Source organism: Protopterus annectens, chromosome 8.part0, assembly GCF_019279795.1.
Source record: "Protopterus annectens isolate FY-2018-M chromosome 8.part0, PAN1.0, whole genome shotgun sequence".
NCBI classification, from domain to species: domain Eukaryota; kingdom Metazoa; phylum Chordata; order Ceratodontiformes; family Protopteridae; genus Protopterus; species Protopterus annectens.
Genome location: NC_056741.1, coordinates 1,968,480,453 through 1,968,499,186, shown reverse-complemented (window position 1 = coordinate 1,968,499,186; position 18,734 = coordinate 1,968,480,453). Strand labels below are relative to the sequence as shown.

The following is an 18,734-nucleotide window of genomic DNA, read 5'->3' as shown; positions in this document are numbered from 1 at the left end:
GAGAGATCAACTGATATGGAAAAACAATACCTTTATACGTAGTTTTGAAAAGGATGGACTCCCTGTTTTTCTGCAAGTACTTAACCTATTCATGAGTCACCATCCACCATCCTACAGTGATCATAACTGCTACTTACAAGGAATGTTTCTATTGCAGATACTGCAATCTCCTTGCCTCTTGGAAATGAAATTTCTCTCTCGGGGTATCTCAAGTCTACTACCAGACACCATGAGTCACCTAGCACTTAGGTGTTATCACTTCCTTCAATATATGAACTCTCTTATTGCTCTAGAACTTTTGAATGATATTTTTGGCACAACCTTATTCCCTATTCAATCCATCAATGAGTAGAATTATGCCAAGTATGGCACTGTGTTCTACACATCCCCTTGTAAACCCTGCCCCTTCAATCCTTGACCCTTTGCAGCAGCCAAGTGTTACAGTTTGCATTTTTCTCACTGCAATTTCACTAGCCTTACCAATTGCAAAATATGGCAGAGGGCAACAGCTTCCCTATATTGCTTAAGGTCTGAATCCCCCTAAGCCACCCTTCAAAGAGTAACATACATTAAAAAACACCCCCCTTTATATACAATATTCTCTTCAATTAACATCCAATTATCTAATTACTAACCTCCAATTACATTCTTTGTTTAAGCCTAATGGCTCCATTGTGTTATATTTTAAAATAAATAATGTCTCTTTATACAACAACTTGCTTTTTATTTCTCGACATTCTCCCAACTGCAACTTCATCTTTTCTAAAATAGTTGCTTTCAAACAACTTGGGATCGAATTATGACACAACTTAAAATGAGCCCCCAAAGGACTTTTCATTTTTACATTAATAATATCCCTAACGTGTTCTTGTACATGCTTTTTAAAAGATCTAACAGTTTCCCCAACTCTTTTGAAGGCTGTGTGTGAAGCTGAAGTGCTAAGTCTGGTGAATAAACTGGAATTTCGTTAGTACGTGTCTGTGACTGTTTTGGTTGTTTTATTCATTTATTATTTTTTGCATCAACGGTTGTTTTATATATTTGTATTTAAATTCACTTTTATAGAGTAGTTTGGTTACGGCTTTCTAACTCCAAATTAAAGACAGCTTTATTCAGTAGTAAAATGCCTGACTTGTGCTCATTTACGAATAAGTTGAAAAAGTATGGAAACACCTAATATCTATAGCAACACCTTAATCAACTCCAACAAGATGCAGTTATCTGTAGATAAGTTTTCCGTCAAATTATTTACCTTGATATTGCAAATACCTAACTTCTAACTGATTACCATAGTCAGAGATTTTACAGGCAGGAGAAACAGCAGTGATAAGAGTGGACATCCCTGCTTCCCCTGTTGCAATTTAAAAGATGGGAATTCTAACCAATTCTAAAGCAGATGCAGCTGCATTCAACCACAGAAACATTTTACTAGCAACTGGTGCCTCTGAGAATCTGAAATGTTTTAACACTAGCCATAGGTACTGTAAGTATACCATGTCAAATGCATTTTCTATATCCATAAAAGCAGCAACTGTAACATTTTCCACCTCTTGTCCCCAAACATCATAGGTTCGTAGGTAAGTATTAGACTAGCTGCCCTTGTGGGACATTTTAAGCCTAGCCAGTTTCCCTTTTTGTCCTCAAATAAACCTATCCCCTTTGGTTAGAGGTTGGTCTTACCCATCCTGTGGCCAATAATTATATATTAATCCTGATGAGAATAACTGGGATCATACCATAGATAATTTAAGACGGCCTAACGATTAAGCATTTAGGAGTTGCTTCTGTCCATCAGTAGTACAAGCAGCAGTTCTGGGGTAAATTTTCTGTTTCCCATCCATAGATCCAAGTTGGACTTCCATATAGACAGGGATCGGCTTTGTTTTATGTGGATGGAGAATCTGTTCCAGAGCAGCAGTATCCTCTGTATGATATACTTTACCTCCAAACCGCTCTGTTGATGTTGCAGAAGAGGTTTACATCCCTAGACCAAGTATTTCAAATTCCATTTGACTTGCTGATGTGTAGTAAATCCATCAGCACTATATCAGAGGATATCTTTTATGCCAGACACAGGTCACCTCTTAGCAGTCTATAGGATACAGAGTACAGTGACTGAGCTTTGAGTCGGTCCATGTAGGACATGTTGTTTAGGTCTTGTATCCTTTTAGTAAGGTATCTCTGTGGGGGTTCCAGTAGTTGCATGTGTCTGGGGGCATTATATTCAATGACTGACCTAATGAGGGGATGATCAAAACATAATCCCTATGTTTAGAAAGTGTGCACTATACAAGGAATTTTTTACAACAGTGGACACGTTGTTCAAAAGTTAGGTCACTCTCCACATAAGTTCGTAAATCCCAAACAACTGGGTCAACTCTTAGTGGCATATTGTCAATGTGGTAGTTCCCTAGGGTAGATGACTTCCCAAAGGATAGAGTAATGCTTTTTTGGCATTTAGTTTCAGTCCATGATTTTGGCAATAGTTATTTATTTGGGACAAACCTTCGTGCAGGATGGTTAAATCATTTGGGGATTCAATGACTGCTCCTAGCTTGCAGTCATCTGTAAACTTAGCAAGCCAGCCCTCTGGTATTGGCTTTCTCTTCAGATAAGTAAATACTAAACAGAGAGGTCCCAGCAAAGAACCCTGGAGGAATCCACTGGTGACTGATCTCTTTGTGGAGGTAACTTCCCCTATTTTGAGTTTCTGCATCCTATCTGTGAGCCAGTTGGGTGTCCAGTGGGTGACACAAGAATTTATTACCAGTTTATTTAGCTTTTCTACTATGATGGAGTGGAAAATCAAAATAGTGCCTTCCATACCAAATTGGGGGTAAATCTCATTCTCGTGGTTGGGAAACAACTCAAAGAACCTCTGTGAAAAATCTCACCAGACTAAGAACTCATGATTTACAGAAAGAAGACTAGCAGTATCCCTGTTGAAGTACCACATTCTCTAAAAGAATACAGCAGTGGGAAGATCCCCTGCAGCACCACACAACAGAAAAGTGGTTAAAAATGAAATTAGGACTCTCAAAGCTACCTCTTGTCTGAAGAAATCTCTTTATTATCTACGGTAAAATAGTATTTACAAACAAAGAGATGTCTTCAGTCAAGAAGCAGCTTTGAGAGTACTACCTTCATTTTCAACCACCTTTCTGTTGTGTGATTACTGCAAATGATCTTTCTTTTGGAGAATGTGGTACTTCTCCTGTACACCATGACTATGACTGAGTGGGAATTGTGTCAAAAGCATTGACCAGGTCAAGGTATGCAGTGTGCACCATTTTGCCTTCGTCCACCAAAAAAATCCACCAGGTTGAGTAAGCCTGACCTACCCTTGATGAATCCAAACTGAGACGGGTCCAGTGTTTGAAGGTTCCCTGTGCCCTGATTGATTAGTTCCATGATAAGACTTTCCACGGCTTTGCATATGAGGCTGGTCAGACATATGCGTCTGTAATTGCCTGGGATGGTGGAAGGTCCACCCTTATGCAGGGGAATGACTGTAGCTGTTCTCCATTCACTTGGTACAAAACCAGTATGGAGGCTGAGACGGAACAGTGTTGTTAGGGGTGTGGCTAAATCATGCTTCCTTCTATTTAAGATGTATACAGGGATATTGTCAGGATCCATTGTTGCAGAATTTTTAACTTTTGATAGAACTTTTAGGAATTGGCCAGCTGGAGGAGAGCCAGTTTCAGAGATATCTTGAGGATAGAGTGAGGGGTGAGAGCTGTAAAGTTAGCTCTTTATTTATCGGCCAATAGGTTTGCTATATCTTCAGCCTTACAGTAGGTAACATTGTGCACAATCAGCTCAGCGTATTGCTGCATTGTTCTACTGAGATTACAAACATAACTAAAAAAATGCCTTGTGATTATCTTTGGCTTGGGTAGCTATTTTAGCCTCAAACTTGGCTTTGGTGGATTTTATTAAGCTCCTGAATTGCTTGTTTATTTCAGTGACAAGATCTCTAACATTCTGGAATTAACCTTCTTACTTTTGTTTAGAATTCTTTTTCTTTTATTATAAAGCTTGCTGATATTATGGTTTCACCATGTGGGTTTGTTCCTGGGGTTTGCCCTGCACTTGTTTCTACAGGGTACAGCTGTACCTCTGCAGCCGCTTGCATGTTGGTATAGTGTGGTGGTGTACACTTATGTATATTCAGTATAGTTAACTGGGTTTGGTGGGGAATTGAAGCTTGTAAATGTATCATTTAGGAGTAGGTAGCTTGTAATAATGACATTTCTAAAGGTACCTTGGATGAAAGGGATATCTGGTTTCAATTTTATTTCAAAGGAGACTGCTCTATGGTCAGACTTAACAAGTGATGAAGATATACAAGTGACCGTGCAAGATGATTCCATATTAGTAAGGACAAGATCCAAGATGTTATTCCCCCTAGTAGGTACTCTGACCAATTGTTCCAGAGCATTTGTATTGGCAAAGTCCTGGAAGCTCTATGTGTGTGCACTAGGGGTAGTGTAGGTTTCCCAGTCTATAGCTGGACAGTTTAGATCACCTAGAAAAATGCTATTGGGTTTAATACTGACTGATTCTAGTTCCTGTAGATAGGCATTGTGGCTTTCTTGTGTCATACAGGGAGATCTACAACTGGCTAATATATATAGCACAGGACCCTTCTGATGGTCATTTGGACAAGAAGAAGCTGGAGTGCATTGTGCTACTTTACCAGCCTGGTTATGAGTGTCTTCTATATGTAGATCGAGACACCTGCACCTTTTTCCACCCTCTGTGCAGTAGTGGGTCTAAATGAGTTTAAGGAACTATAGCCCTGCATGTCCAGAGTGCTCTCTGCTATTTTAAACCATTTCTCAGTCACTACACAGACATTAATGTCCTCCAAGGTGAGAAAAGCTTGTAGGGAGTAAAGTTTCTTGTTTAGGCTCCAAGCATCGATCAGTAACACATTCATATTCTCCTTTGCTTGTTTCATTATGTTGGTAGCTTTATCATGTTGGCATTGCCTAAAAATGGCACTATAGCCGTGGACAATATCTTTGCCAATAAGTGAAACTCTAGAGGGGACAGATGCAGGCAATCCCAAGTGAAGTGGCATGATCCATTGCTGACAAATACTGGACACCTTTTGAATGACTCCAGAAACCAAGCCAATTATTGAAGTTAATTATTTTTTGTTCATATCATGGCATCCTCCTTGGAGAAGGTGGAATGCTATTCAGTGTTAGGCTCATGCCTGCCTTGCACACATAGTCTGACAGCTCCATCATTTCACTCTTTATATTGTCCAGGGAGGTACAGCTCAAGTCAATGACACTGGTACTTGCTGTTCAAGGACTTGAGTACATGCATGATCTTGTGGATCCTGGCACCAGACAAGCAACTAACCATCACTATTTCCTTGTTCAGTCTGGCAAGAGGCAAGTCTGTATGTCCTGCAATGGAGTCACCTATAACAAGAACGTTTGTTTGGGATGATGTCTGCCTTACGGGCTCAGTATCTGTGACTTTGGGACTCTTTGTGCTATGTGAGGAGGTAGGCTTTACTTGTTGAGTGTGCTTTTGCCTGTGTTGTGTTTTGTAGCTGTTGCAGTTCAGGCAAGTTAATCTTTAGGACCTCAGCATATGATGGGTAATGTGTATTGCAATGGCCTTGGAGAAGTGTGATGTGCGGTGTACTGATGATGATTTTGGTGTCTGAGTTTACTGTGTGTATGATTTTTGCCTCCAAGTATATTATATATGTATATCTCTCACACCCTGAGTTATGCTGTTTTAGTAACAGATGACTGTCAGACAGCATGAGGCAATTCTTACACTGTCTTAAGACACTCATTTCAATCAGGCTGGCTAGAGAAGTTATGGGGAAGTGCTAGTCTGTGATACCGACAGAAATGACTCTGGGGCAGGCGTAACAATAACTGCTTGGTGTTTGGTTTTAAGATAATATTTGGGTAGACTCGATACTGAGTATTTAAAATTCAATACAAAACAACTAGCCTGGAAACCTTGTTCTGTCACCTGCAAGAACCAGTAAACTAATTATAGTAAAAAAAAAATCAATAATTTGATAATAAAATCAGTATAAGCATATCAGTGCACTCAATATTAAGCAATTTTATCAAAGGTCTTTTAGCCTGGAGAGACTTTCCAAGATGACTCTGAAATGCTTACTGTCCAACAGCCAATAAATGGGGAAAGGGAGGGAATTACATTGTCAAATTATCATAAGGGGCAGGGCAACAACATATACACCAGGTTTACAAAGACAACTACAAGGTGGGTGGGAGGGAAAACTGTTCCTTAGCTCTGAGCTGACTGTCCTGGAATTGCTTTAATGCAAAGACTAGTCCTGAAACAGCCTGACATACACTCAGTACATAAGAATGAAACTAGGTTTTAAAACAAGCAGTTGTACCACTTATACAGCAAAATGCAGACCAAGTATGTACTGGAATTACTAATACAGGCCTAAAAACCTTAGCTAAAACAGAGTACAGACTGTTAAAATGAATTTAAATTCAGATCAAGAAATGTAAACACTTACCTTTCTTTCTGTGTGTAAGGGTACTATTACAATGCAACAGTAATTCAATACCTATGACCTCCTCTCACTACCTCACCCATTGATAAAACCCAATTTGATCAGGGTGTATTAGTTGGTGGACATTATTCTATACTAAGATTTGATTAATAATCTGCTCGCACCAGCATACTCCCCTCCTGCCAGCTCAGTCAAGGGATGGGATTCGGTGTTAACATAAGGGGTTGGGGTTGTCATAATGGTTAAGGTGTTTATCTCATAGACAATTGGTACAGGGTCTAATTATCATTAAGGCAAAGTGGCTAGGCTTAAAAATGATCCACAAGGGCACAAAGCCTAATACTTTCCATGAACCTATGTCACTTAAACTGTAGTTAGGACTTCATTCCTGTTTGCCACCAGAGCTGCCAACCTCCCAGGCAAAATATTTAAAATACGTGACTTGTACAACTCAACAGAATATTGTTATACAGATATCTACTTTCCAGTTACGGGCATTCTCATAGCATGCATGACTCATATTTTAAATATATCAGTCTATTTAATTTAATTTAATTATCTTCCTTTGTTTACCAGGAAAGTCCAACTGGCCAGACCTCTTTTTAGTGGAGGACTGGTGAGAAAAGCTCTGCACTACATACATTTGAACTAGCAGTAAAATATACTATAACAGCCATGATTATACAACTTAAAATGTAACATCATACTGCATACACTTTACAGTACGTTAAGCTTAGATACCTCTACAGAATATAATATATACTGCATGTAAAACTCAGACACATCAATGGAATATTCAATATTATTTCACAGTGTATGTACATATCCCCACTGTAATATTAACATACAGACAGCATATATATAAGGCATATGCATATGTTATCCAAATGATTAAATTCACGTGAGACCCATTACCAGGAGATTACTATAGTAAAACTGTGAGGTTTAGTGTTATTTGTTTGATTTGACAGTATAAGGTGGGGAATTAGTAATGGGACTGGCACAAGGGCAGCACTGTTATATTGATAGGTATGATTGCATTTGGATTGTAAATTACAGGCAGGAAAAGACATAATAAGAAGGTGACTTTGAAATGAGGTTGCTACAAATGCAGGACTATTTGTATGACAGATGCATATTTAAAGAAATTTTAAATGTACATAATATTAGATATTTCTGATATCTACTTGGGTCAAGTTCCAGTGTTATATATATTGATTCCGTTGTTTTGGTCAACAGAAAGATTAGTCAACATCTGTTTAATTAACAACATTTTGTCAACTATACAGATAGTTGACAGGTGTACGAGATTAACAAACCCCGGGTAGGGGAACATTCCCTTTCCCCTAGGATTGTGCAATCACCGAGTGTGTGTGTATGTGTGTGTGTGTGTGTGTGTGTGTGTGTGTGTGTGTGTGTGTGTGTGTGTGTGTGTGTGTGTGTGTGTGTGTGTGTGTGTATATATTGGTGTGGAGAGTGCAACCCTCCACATGAGGGGATGTTGTTCATGTTTTTTTTTTTTTTTTTTTTGAAGTAACATTTGCTTGTGCTGAGAAGCAACCTTAGTGCATGTACACTGGGAAGTCAACATTTCTGTTTTTGACACAGATGGTTTACCTTCAGGATGTCAACATTCGTGTTAGTCAACCAACTGAAGGTAAATCATATATATAGATAGATATATATATATATATTTATGGTTTCACTTTATAATCTCGAAATACTGAAATGTCAAATTTCAGTATTTTGAGACTATAAAGTCGAAAGTGCAATTACGCAAAACTCCATAATAGCGAATGCGGAAATGTCGCATTCGCCAATATGGGTTCATGTACGTGATGTGCGCAGCGGTTTGTGGATTTAGCTGGGGTTTGAGGTAAGTGGAGTTTTTGTAAGAGTATTAGGTAGGGATTTTAGTGTGTGCGAGTGTGTGTAGTGGTGAGTTTTATGTATGTGTGTGTTTAGTGCAACCTTGGAGTTAGTATATATAAGTGGGGGCACAAGCAAGTTTGTTTGTGTGTGTGTGTGTTAGTTTTGTTGTGTTTGTGTGTGTTGGTTTGTTTGTTTTTTTGTAGTGCTGGCAGGTAGGTGTATTTGTGTTTGTGTGGCATAGTCTTTTGTTTATGTAACGTTCGTGGTTTGGAATTTCGTGATTTTAAAGTTTTGGGTTTTTGATTTTTCAGCTTTATAGTCTTGAGATACTGAAATTCGATATTTCAGTATTTCGAGATTATACAGTGAATCCATATTTATACATATACTACTAGATGGGGAGAGGTGAAGTACACTCTTATCTTCACTAAAGAAGTCTAATCCTTTTTTATACCAATGATCGTCGATCCCCCCAACCCTGGCATGAAAACCTTAGTCTCGACTAAAAGCTAGAACATGTGGGGTCTATATTAGAACATCGAAAGTTTAATAGTTCGAATCACTAAAGGTCGACCTTTATTGATCAAACTATTAAAATTTCGAATATTCCTAAAAATAAATAAAAAAAAAAATCTAAAGGGTGCAGGCAGGGGTCAAGCCCCCCTCCTGCACCCCCCCACCCCCCCTACTTAAATATACCAAATCCGAGACCACACTACATTGAAGTAAAAGGAAATCTCCTCTTACGGAGATTTCCATTTACCCATTCGATGTTCTGCACTTTTGTTATTCTCGTATCGACAATGTCAGATTTGACATTGTCGGCTTTCGAGAATCTAATATAGACCCGAACATGTGTACCAATCAAGAGAGCTGGCTAATAGTGGGTAGTAGTATCTGCGTTGTGTGCAATATGTGATTTATGAGAAAGAGAAGGTAGCAATTGAATAGTCCTTAACAAAAGGGTAGCTAAGCTCATCTTGAGGCAGGTGGTATGTATAAGTGGGAGATGTGAAGCCAGCCTGTTGAATAAGGATGTTGACAGACATGCTGCAAAAATAATTCAGGAAGAGCTGACAGGTAATCTTAGATATTGTTTAGTGTGCCTAACAATAGGTACAGTGTGCTGAAGTTATGATGTTGTTAGCTTTTCTCAGACAGTATAGTAGTACAGGTGTGCTGTTATAGCACAAGTAACTTTGGGAGACCTCACAGGTGATCTGCTGGGATACTGTGTAATATGCCTTGCTGTGAGTGATTGCATAGAGTATGCTGGGTTTATGTCTTTGCTGCTTTCCTCAACTGAAAAGTTCATATGTTCACAGATTCATAGGTAAGAACAAAGCAATATGTCTGTAGACCATTACAAGCCTAGCCAGTAATCCATATTCAAAATTTCCTTCCAACCTCAAGAAGGACAATACAAGATAAGCCAGGGGAGATTCCAAGGCTACTCATCCAATTATCTAGGTGCACCTCGAAGGTTGCAAGGCTGTTACTGTACTTGACATATACAGAAAGTCTATTCAAGAGGTGGAGGATACATTAGGATATGAATCTTTCACGCCAGTGTATCTTACTTAATTGTTGATGAATATTAGGTTTTTTATTGAGTTCTGAAAGGGTCACATTTTACATGGTTTGAAAGGTTAGACACAAATCCTCATGGAGGAGTCTATAAGAGAGTAAGAGAGTAAGTACAGAGAGAGGGTCGTCAGTCTGTCCTGATAACAAAGGTTTTTGAGACCACTGATCTTTTCAGTTATGACTCTGAGGTATTTCATGTTGTAATATGTGTAGACTATTACATGCCAAACAAAGTGTGAAATCAAGGGTATTACCCGGCTAAATAGAAGAGTTAAAAATGTAATGATTTTTTTCAATTCTCTCTTGTTCTGCAACATAAGTGTTGTTCCCATGGCTTAGGGATGTGTGACTTATCTTTTTGAATATAAAAAAGAACGGAATGTCTTTTGAAGTGAGTTGGATCTCCAGGCATGCTGTCTTCTTTTGTAAGTGTAGTAAAAATATGAAAGACTTGGAACTGTCTTTTGTGATATAATTGCTAATGGACTTAATGACCATCTGGATAGAATATTTCTCTGTGTGCACCAACTTGTGTATATTGTAATCTGTATTTGCAATATTTTCTTTATTATTTAAACAAAGTTTATTTATTGATCTTTAAAGTCTTGTGGCTGATATCCATTATTTATTATATAAATACTTAAACACTGTTGTTTATCTGAGAAGACAGTAATTATTATTTACATGTTGGTTAATAAGCTGTGTAAATCAAAAACACTGTGCCAGGATTATGTCCCATTTACTTTACTCAGCCAATGCAAAAGTCTGTAGCCATTCCAAACTCTGAAAGATGGCACAAGAAAGGCAGTCTTGTCTTCAGGGAATGAAGTAAGGTAGAGACTGGGAACATGGTTGATGGAATTCTGCATCACAGATATGAAAAGAATGAATTCAAAATGGAAGCAGGACAAGTGGTCAAATGCCAATTGTTTGACCACGAGGTCAATAATGGTACCTCGCCAAAAATGAAAGTATTCACCTAACGTCGAAACAACCACTCTTTATACAACAGTGTATGAAAACCTCTTATACACATTCAAAATACAGCCCTTCAATACTTTTAACAGTGAAGTAGCCAGACTGTCATGCCCATACTTGAAATGTTATCAGATGTCTTTTGACTAATTCCTGCAATATCCCATCATACCTAAAACCATCACAAAAACAAAGTATAATAAACATACCTATCAAAAATGATTTACAGAGAGAGCAGAGACTTCCCCATATACACCCTGCAAGGAGGGGACCACCCGCGTACCCTTCCCCTACTTATAATCAACTCTGATGTCATTGCAACTTGGGTTAAAGAGACAGTTTTTATTTCAGGAAATGAACTGTTTAGTGATTGGAAGTGAATCACTAAGCTCTCATTATAAATCACAGAGCAACTCACTCACCTCATACTCAATCACATTCCATCACTGTCACAGAAATCTACTATTCCTATTAAACAACCTATAAGCTGCTACAGCAAAGCCTAACTTTCTGAAAACAGAAATTAGTGCAAGTGCATTATCAATAAATATTTTATCATGTAAGACAACTAAACAAGAGAACTAAAGCAAATCAGATCAGTAAATCCATGGTGTTTCCATTCCTCACTACTTCAGGTATACAGAAAAAGGGCATATGGTGACTTTTGCTGGTCCAATATGCATAATACAAAACTAAAAATCTAGACTTTTTGAACTACATAAGAGTATGTTGGGAGATCCTGTATGTCCAATAAAAGCACACTTTAATCACCTTTGTCACTTACTCTTTATCATAAGAAACAGCTTAAAGTACCATAACTGAGGCTGTCTCCATGGGGTGACATTATGGGGTACAATTTAGGGATAATGTTCTGAATGTGAGGCCAGCGCTCCAGGTTCATATTGTATGCACCACAATGGAAGGGTAAACCCAGTAGATGAGCTTGGGGTATAGCTGTGAACTGAAAGGTTTCAAGGTATAAATAACACATCTCCTGACAGTTTAGTGTGTGGAAATGTGCTTATTGCATGTGTTGCCTATAACACACCAGCCTTACAGTGAAGGAGTGGACAACATAGGTCATACAAGAAAAGATACTAGCCTGTCTACATATATAACAGCTGCAATTTCACAGACACAAAAGCAGCTAAAAAGAAATACGGCAACAGAGGCCAGGCTTTTAAAAAAGTAAAACAACTAGTTACATATCATTCAGGCATTTACCATATCAAATTATAATTCATACTTTATAGGAAAGCAGTACTCACTTGCTTCATGACTTCCTGCTTACTTTTGTTGAGTTCTTCATATTTAACCTTCCATTGTGTAACTTCTGTCTCCAGCTTCTCAATATTTTTGCTCAATGCCAGCTTGTCCCTGAGAGAATATGGTAGCAGTTTAATCAACAGCTGGCAAAATTTCAATTAAACAAGTTAAAATAATACATTTCTATCTTTGAACATTGGCTGGTTTTAGAAACATGTTTTATCACTTCTATAAGCCCAAAAGAAAGTAAAAGGAAAAAAAAAGATAAAGAGGATTTTTTTTACTATAACTTCAGTGCCAAATGCCATGACTGTCGTGTTGATGTCAAAGCAAAGTAAATGTGCTGCTTTAATTATGAAACAATTTGAAGAAAATTTTATTCCTATGCAGTGCAGCTAGTCTTTCCTAAAATTTATAAAGTATCAACACCAGAATTTAAAAAGCTTCAAAATCAATGTATAACCAGACATAAAAGCACAACGCTAAAGGAGTGGGATTGGTATAATAGCTAAGGTCTTTAACTCAGGAATATAAGTTGCAGGGTTCGATTCTAACCTCTGGTTACTGGTTATGCTTGCAACAGTCTGCAGACTCATAGCCTAGTATTTGCCTATGAACTTATTAACACTATAAATCTAATTTCTTAATAAGAAGAAATATTTCCCTATTGGGGCAATTAATTTTCAGGGATCGATCGAAATTGGAACTCTGTGGTCAATATTTTACCAGACTGAGTGACTGTGAAATTTTTCAATAAAACACAGCATAGTCCTGTGGCAAAAAGAACCAAAGATGGTGCAGGGTGACTGCTGCCTTACTTGAGATGGAGCTTTGCATCGCTGCAGTAGGTAGGAGCCAGCCTCTGTTACATCAGAAGAGCTTTGTGAGTCCGCCTAACTGGGAAGATATCTACAGTTAGTTCTCATGGATTAACAGTGATCCTTATGACAAATGTCTACAACTGAACAATGTTCTTAGCATGGACCACTGGTGATACAGTATTCGTGGTACATGGGAAGATTACCACAGCAATGTCTGCAAAAGGGGGTGAAATCCAGTGCTAAAATGTCACTGCTGGGGGGATCAGCTGCTGAGTGAAGGCTCTGTATTATGCCTATACCAAACCCTCCTCTGCTCTTGATCAGATATAAAGCTTATAATGTTTGGAAAAGGTTTGAATGAAGGACCAGGTATCAGCCTCATAACTTTTCTGTCCAGAAACATTCTTGAAAAAGTCTGAAGTGCCAGTTGCACTCATAGGATGGGTCCTTTTATACCCCTGCATTGGTTTCCAATTCCTTTCAAAGTAGAATAAAAAGCAATGAGTCAACCATCTGGAAATAGTTTGCTTAGTGTGTAGACTGTCTTTTTCCTCTGAGGCAAAGGACACAAACATCTGCATGGTCTTAGCATGGACCACTGGTGATACAGTATTCGTGGTACATGGGAAGATTACCACAGCAATGTCTGCAAAAGGGGGTGAAATCCAGTGCCAAAATGTCACTGCTGGGGGGATCAGCTGCTGAGTGAAGGCCCTGTATTATGCCTATACCAAACCCTCCTCTGCTCTTGATCAGATATAAAGCTTATAATGTTTGGAAAAGGTTTGAATGAAGGACCAGGTATCAGCCTCATAACTTTTCTGTCCAGAAACATTCTTGAAAAAGTCTGAAGTGCTAGTTGCACTCATAGGATGGGTCCTTTTATACCCCTGCATTGTTTTCCAATTCCTTTCAAAGTAGAATAAAAAGCAATGAGTCAACCATCTGGAAATAGTTTGCTTAGTGTGTAGACTGTCTTTTTCCTCTGAGGCAAAGGACACAAACAAGTGTTCTGCTGCTTAAAGTCTTTGGTTCTGTCTGTATAACACACAAGTTGCCTGCAGATACCTAACGGTTGCAACATTCTCTCACCTTCATTTTCTGGCTTGGGGAACAAAGAAAGGCAGTTGAGTAATATGGATCAAGCAAACATCTGAGACTACCATTGGCATGAAGGAATTCATTCTCTGGCTCGCCCTGCTCCTGTGGAATACTACGAAAAGGTCTTTAAACATCATGTGCCTATAATTCTAAAATCATCCTGGCTTAGGATTCACCAGAAATTCTCTCTTCCAAGATTAGTAGCCTAGAAGAGCAGAGGCTGCTGGATTAAATGGGTCAAAAGTAATTTTTCCTACAATAAAATTTAGTACTAAGTAGACAGAGTAGTCCTCCTTAGTGGATGAAGATGGACAACCCTTTTAGGAAATGTTTTACCAACATGTCCTTTGCTGGGGGAGGCATACTGAGATAACTGAAAAATGCATCTTTATTAAGGAAAATGACAGTCCTTCTGAAAAATGATCTGACTGATAAAATAGTAGCAGTAGCAACAGGCTTGCATGAGTTCTTGTGCTCCTTGCTGTAATAAACACGAAACAACCTCTTCCACTTTGCCAGATATGACTTTACAGAGCTATGTTTTTCACCTCCCTTCATGACTTTAAGCATGTCCTTAAAAATGTATGTTTGAAAGAAATGACAGCAAAGCTATCTTTGACATCAGTCTGAGGCCCTGGAGACCCTGGACGTTGGATGTATCAGCAATCCCAACTGCTAGGTCAGCAGGTCTACTACAGGAGGTAAGCTACATTTAGGTTCCTTCCATAGTTAAACCAGGAGGGGAAACCAGTGCTTTCCATGTCAGAGAAAGGTCAGCAAGATAATTCTGGGTCTCCTCACCCTTAGTTTCTGCAGTAACAAGGAGCTGGAAGAGGACTCACAGAGTAGGAAGACATTCAGTAGGAATGAAAAGGCAGCCACCATCCATGTCTTCCTACACAGAAATCATGTACAAATTTTTTGGAGTTGCTGATTGCCTGTGGAAATGGACAAGACTACCTCCATTACCCTCAAATTTTCTGTTATCCTTTTGAAAATGCCTTTAATCACCTGAATGACACTAACAGGAAGAGACCTTTTTGATAAATAATTATAAATAATTTCTGCTGTACTTTGGAATGGGAATGCCCCTGATGCTGCACAGACAATATAGTGCTTACATTTTAGAATGTCTGTTTACCTTCTGTGCCACATGGACCATCCTGAAAATCTGAACCTCCATGGTCTCATCCATCATCTTTGATCTCAGCTCATTGAACTTGCTTCAGGATCTTTCACTGATAGTTCATATTGTGGGTCTGAAAAGTGATAGTCCAGTAGGCAAGATTAGCAGACATACATGATTTTCCTCTAATCTATGTAGTACCCTAGTTTTCCTATTAGTTGGAAGAGTACTGGGATCTACAGCTAACTTACAGCCCCTGACGGCATCAAATGATGTGAGTATTGCCAGCTGTGAAAAGCTTTTCAACCAATTTCTTCAAGTACTACAAGACAAGTCAATGCAAAGCAAGGTAAGGCCTTCCTGGGAGTGAGATTACAAGTATTGAAGACACCTGGGTCCTGTAGGGGCTGCAACATTGTGGGCATATGCTGTTTGCACATTTGGGTTTGTGGGAAAAGGAAGAATGTGAGGCCTCCATTTGGGGCAAATGGGCATTTCTGAAAGAGTGAGCATGATCTACCAATCTGTCCCCAGTACGGAAACTGTGGGCTATAAAAGTCACATGAGCTTATTCATTTTTATCATTTGGAACTACTGTATCTATGAGTCATCTTGGTCACTTTGGTGAAAGTGGCCTTTGTGTCCACCATACATGTAATGTGATATGAGCACATGCTTCATGCTGCTGATATATCAATCTAGAAAGGGTCAAGCAAAGACTATCATGCAAAACAAAGGCCAGAACAATGGGCTGGGAAACCACTTTATTAGTTACAGTATCCTTGGGCCTATTAGTTGCAAGAGAAGAGACCCTCAACTCCTTTGTCAGGTATTTTTTAGGGTACCCTCATCCTAAAGCATTTTTTTTGTGCTGCTCTTCCTACCTATAACTCCTCCTGGGAGGCAGAGACTCTCCTGTCCCAGCAAATGGCTGTTATAACATAACAGCCTCAAGCTTTTCCTGTACCAACCAGACATGGACAGAGGCTTCTCCTCTTCTACAAGTCTTTCTCATGAAACCAGCACGAATCTTGTGGTCTACAGTGAGGTGGGAGTCTTCTAAACAAGAAGATGCTTAGAATGTAAATATGAGATCTGACAGTCACAGTTGCAGAGATGCAGAGACTTATCATGCCTGTGAGATGCATGCCATAGAAATGAAAAAAAAAAAAGCTTGGAATTATTCGCCAGACAAAAAAATAAGTATGAAACTTCAATGTCTGATATTAATGACTGACTGTAATCTTCGGTGATTTACCAAAACATAACAAAAATTGTATAATGGGAACAGCAGAAACATAAAGCAAGAATTGAGAATATATGAGAGGTATGGTGAGCGGCTTTTGAAGAACCAGAACAGAATATAATTGTTTTTTTTTTATATAATAAAAACTGATTATCTGTGATACACACCGACCAAGTAGCTACAATTGCTGGAGCTATCTGTGCTGGAAAATGAGTAGCTGTTTTTGTTTGCTCATTATTCTGGGTTTGTGATTTGTGTGGAGTGACTTGGAATAATTTAAAATAAGCATTTGTTTATGTGGAGCAAAGGTGACACAGGGGTCTAAACTGTATACAGACCCAGCTGTAACTGCTGGGTGGGGTTAGGGTTGTCTGGATGAAAGTAACTGACCTTCTTGTAATTCTCTCTGTTTAAATAGTCACTATCTGGCTTTGCAGGACTATTGTGAGCTTGTGAGAAGTGAAATGGGCTGCTTAACTGGACATCTGCTATGCACAGAGTATGTATACTTGCTAGGGCTGTCTGTAGAGAAAAATGACTAGCTTTCTGTTCTTTGATTATTGTTCTGACTTTGCAGGTCTAATATGATTTGTGTGAAATAACCGGGAGTATTTTAATGTGTGGCAAGTGTATTTTATGTGGACCAAGGTGAAATACACTACACGGACAATCCTCTTATCACAATCAGATGGAGCTCTTCACCTTGGGTGCCATTTCACCTAAGGCCAGCCCTGACTGTGGGCAATTCCCATATATCATGAAAACTACTGCAACAGTGATCCATAAGAAAAACTTCATTTGATTTTACCTTTGAACATATAGGTGTCCCCTTAGCTCTTGCATTTTCCTTCAATATATATGCCTGTGATATACAAATTAAAGTAAGTGTGAAACTAAAAAGTCTGTCATATAATAGACATTTGCAAGAAGGTTTAAAATGCAGTGCTAAGAATATTCCTCTGCCATTAATGGAACATGCCAATAGCACCCTCGTCTCTAGTACAATAAGTTACAAACTCTCCAGAACCATATTTGCACATCTGTGTTAATAATATAAAAGTTGTAGTACCACTGTATTACATTATAAAAGTAGTGGTACCACTGTATTACATTATATAAGGCTATTATACCGTCTTCTTAAGAGAATGATTCTTGTTATGCTTGACCGTCTTCTTAAGAGAATAATTCTTGTTATGCTTGATTTTTTAAACTTCTAAAAACATAGATGCACAATCTGGTCATTACAAAGATTACAAAACTTACTAATAGTACTGTACTATAAACATTTCATATATGAGAAAGCACTCGCAGTACTGGGATGAGAGGCAAGGCACAATCTTCCCTACAACCTAGTAATTACTCTTAGCTTAGACAGACTCCTCTAGATTTGTAAACTCAATTCCTCTCACCATGTTTCCCATTTTCTCTTTATAACTAAACAATATTTACCCTCCTCAATAAAATCTAATTTAGGCTTTTCATAATCTGATTATTTTTCACCTTACACTGTATAGTTTGCTCTGTTTGTGCATCAAGCTGAGGTGGGAGTCTCTGATTGCCTTTTAAACAACTTTGTTCTTTGTTACACATACATTGTATTTAAATGCAATATGTATGGGGCTCATTTTAAGAGATTGTGTGCCATTTTTCTATTTAGCTGTTTTAGAGATGTTTGGAACAGACAAAATGTATCTTAAAGATATTATAAATTCACTGTTTAACTCATATATGCCTGCTTTGCAAGAATGGACTGGATGTGCCTGTCTGTGCAAACGTATGCAGCTGTTTGGCATTTTAGCCAGTGCCTTGATTAAGAAAGGTCTAGAACAAGCATCATGCCTTTTTATTTAGCAGAGTATATAAAAAAAATAAACAAAGACATGGTAGGGAGGGATGGATGGATGGGTGAATCCTGGGAAGGAGGACATTCGTTGACTATGCTCCCTGAGGAGATGTGTGATTCAAAGAGGGTAGCAGCCCATGGATGATGCTTGATAAGAAGAGAGAAGGGGGCAGGGAAGACTATGAGTAGGCCAGAAAGATCCCCCTAGTGAGTGTAAGTCAGCCAGACCCTGAGGATGCCCTTTAGCTCCACAACAGCTCCAGGCTTTCGGAAAAAGTCCACTGGGGGATAGCAGGTGGATGTAAACCTGAGAATGGATGTGGGGAACTAGGTAGTGTGCCAAAAATAATGTAGAGGAGGAA

General features: G+C 38.7%; 1 protein-coding gene across 1 annotated transcript in view; it reads right to left on the bottom strand.

The window, feature by feature from the left end:
• CCDC102A (coiled-coil domain containing 102A) overlaps window positions 1-18,734 on the bottom strand; it is a 402,094-nt gene that overhangs the window by 272,748 nt on the left and 110,612 nt on the right. The window contains exon 4 of the mRNA XM_044081499.1: window positions 12,238-12,346. Coding sequence (XP_043937434.1) covers window positions 12,238-12,346 — 109 coding nt within the window. The remainder of the gene's footprint in view (window positions 1-12,237; window positions 12,347-18,734) is intronic.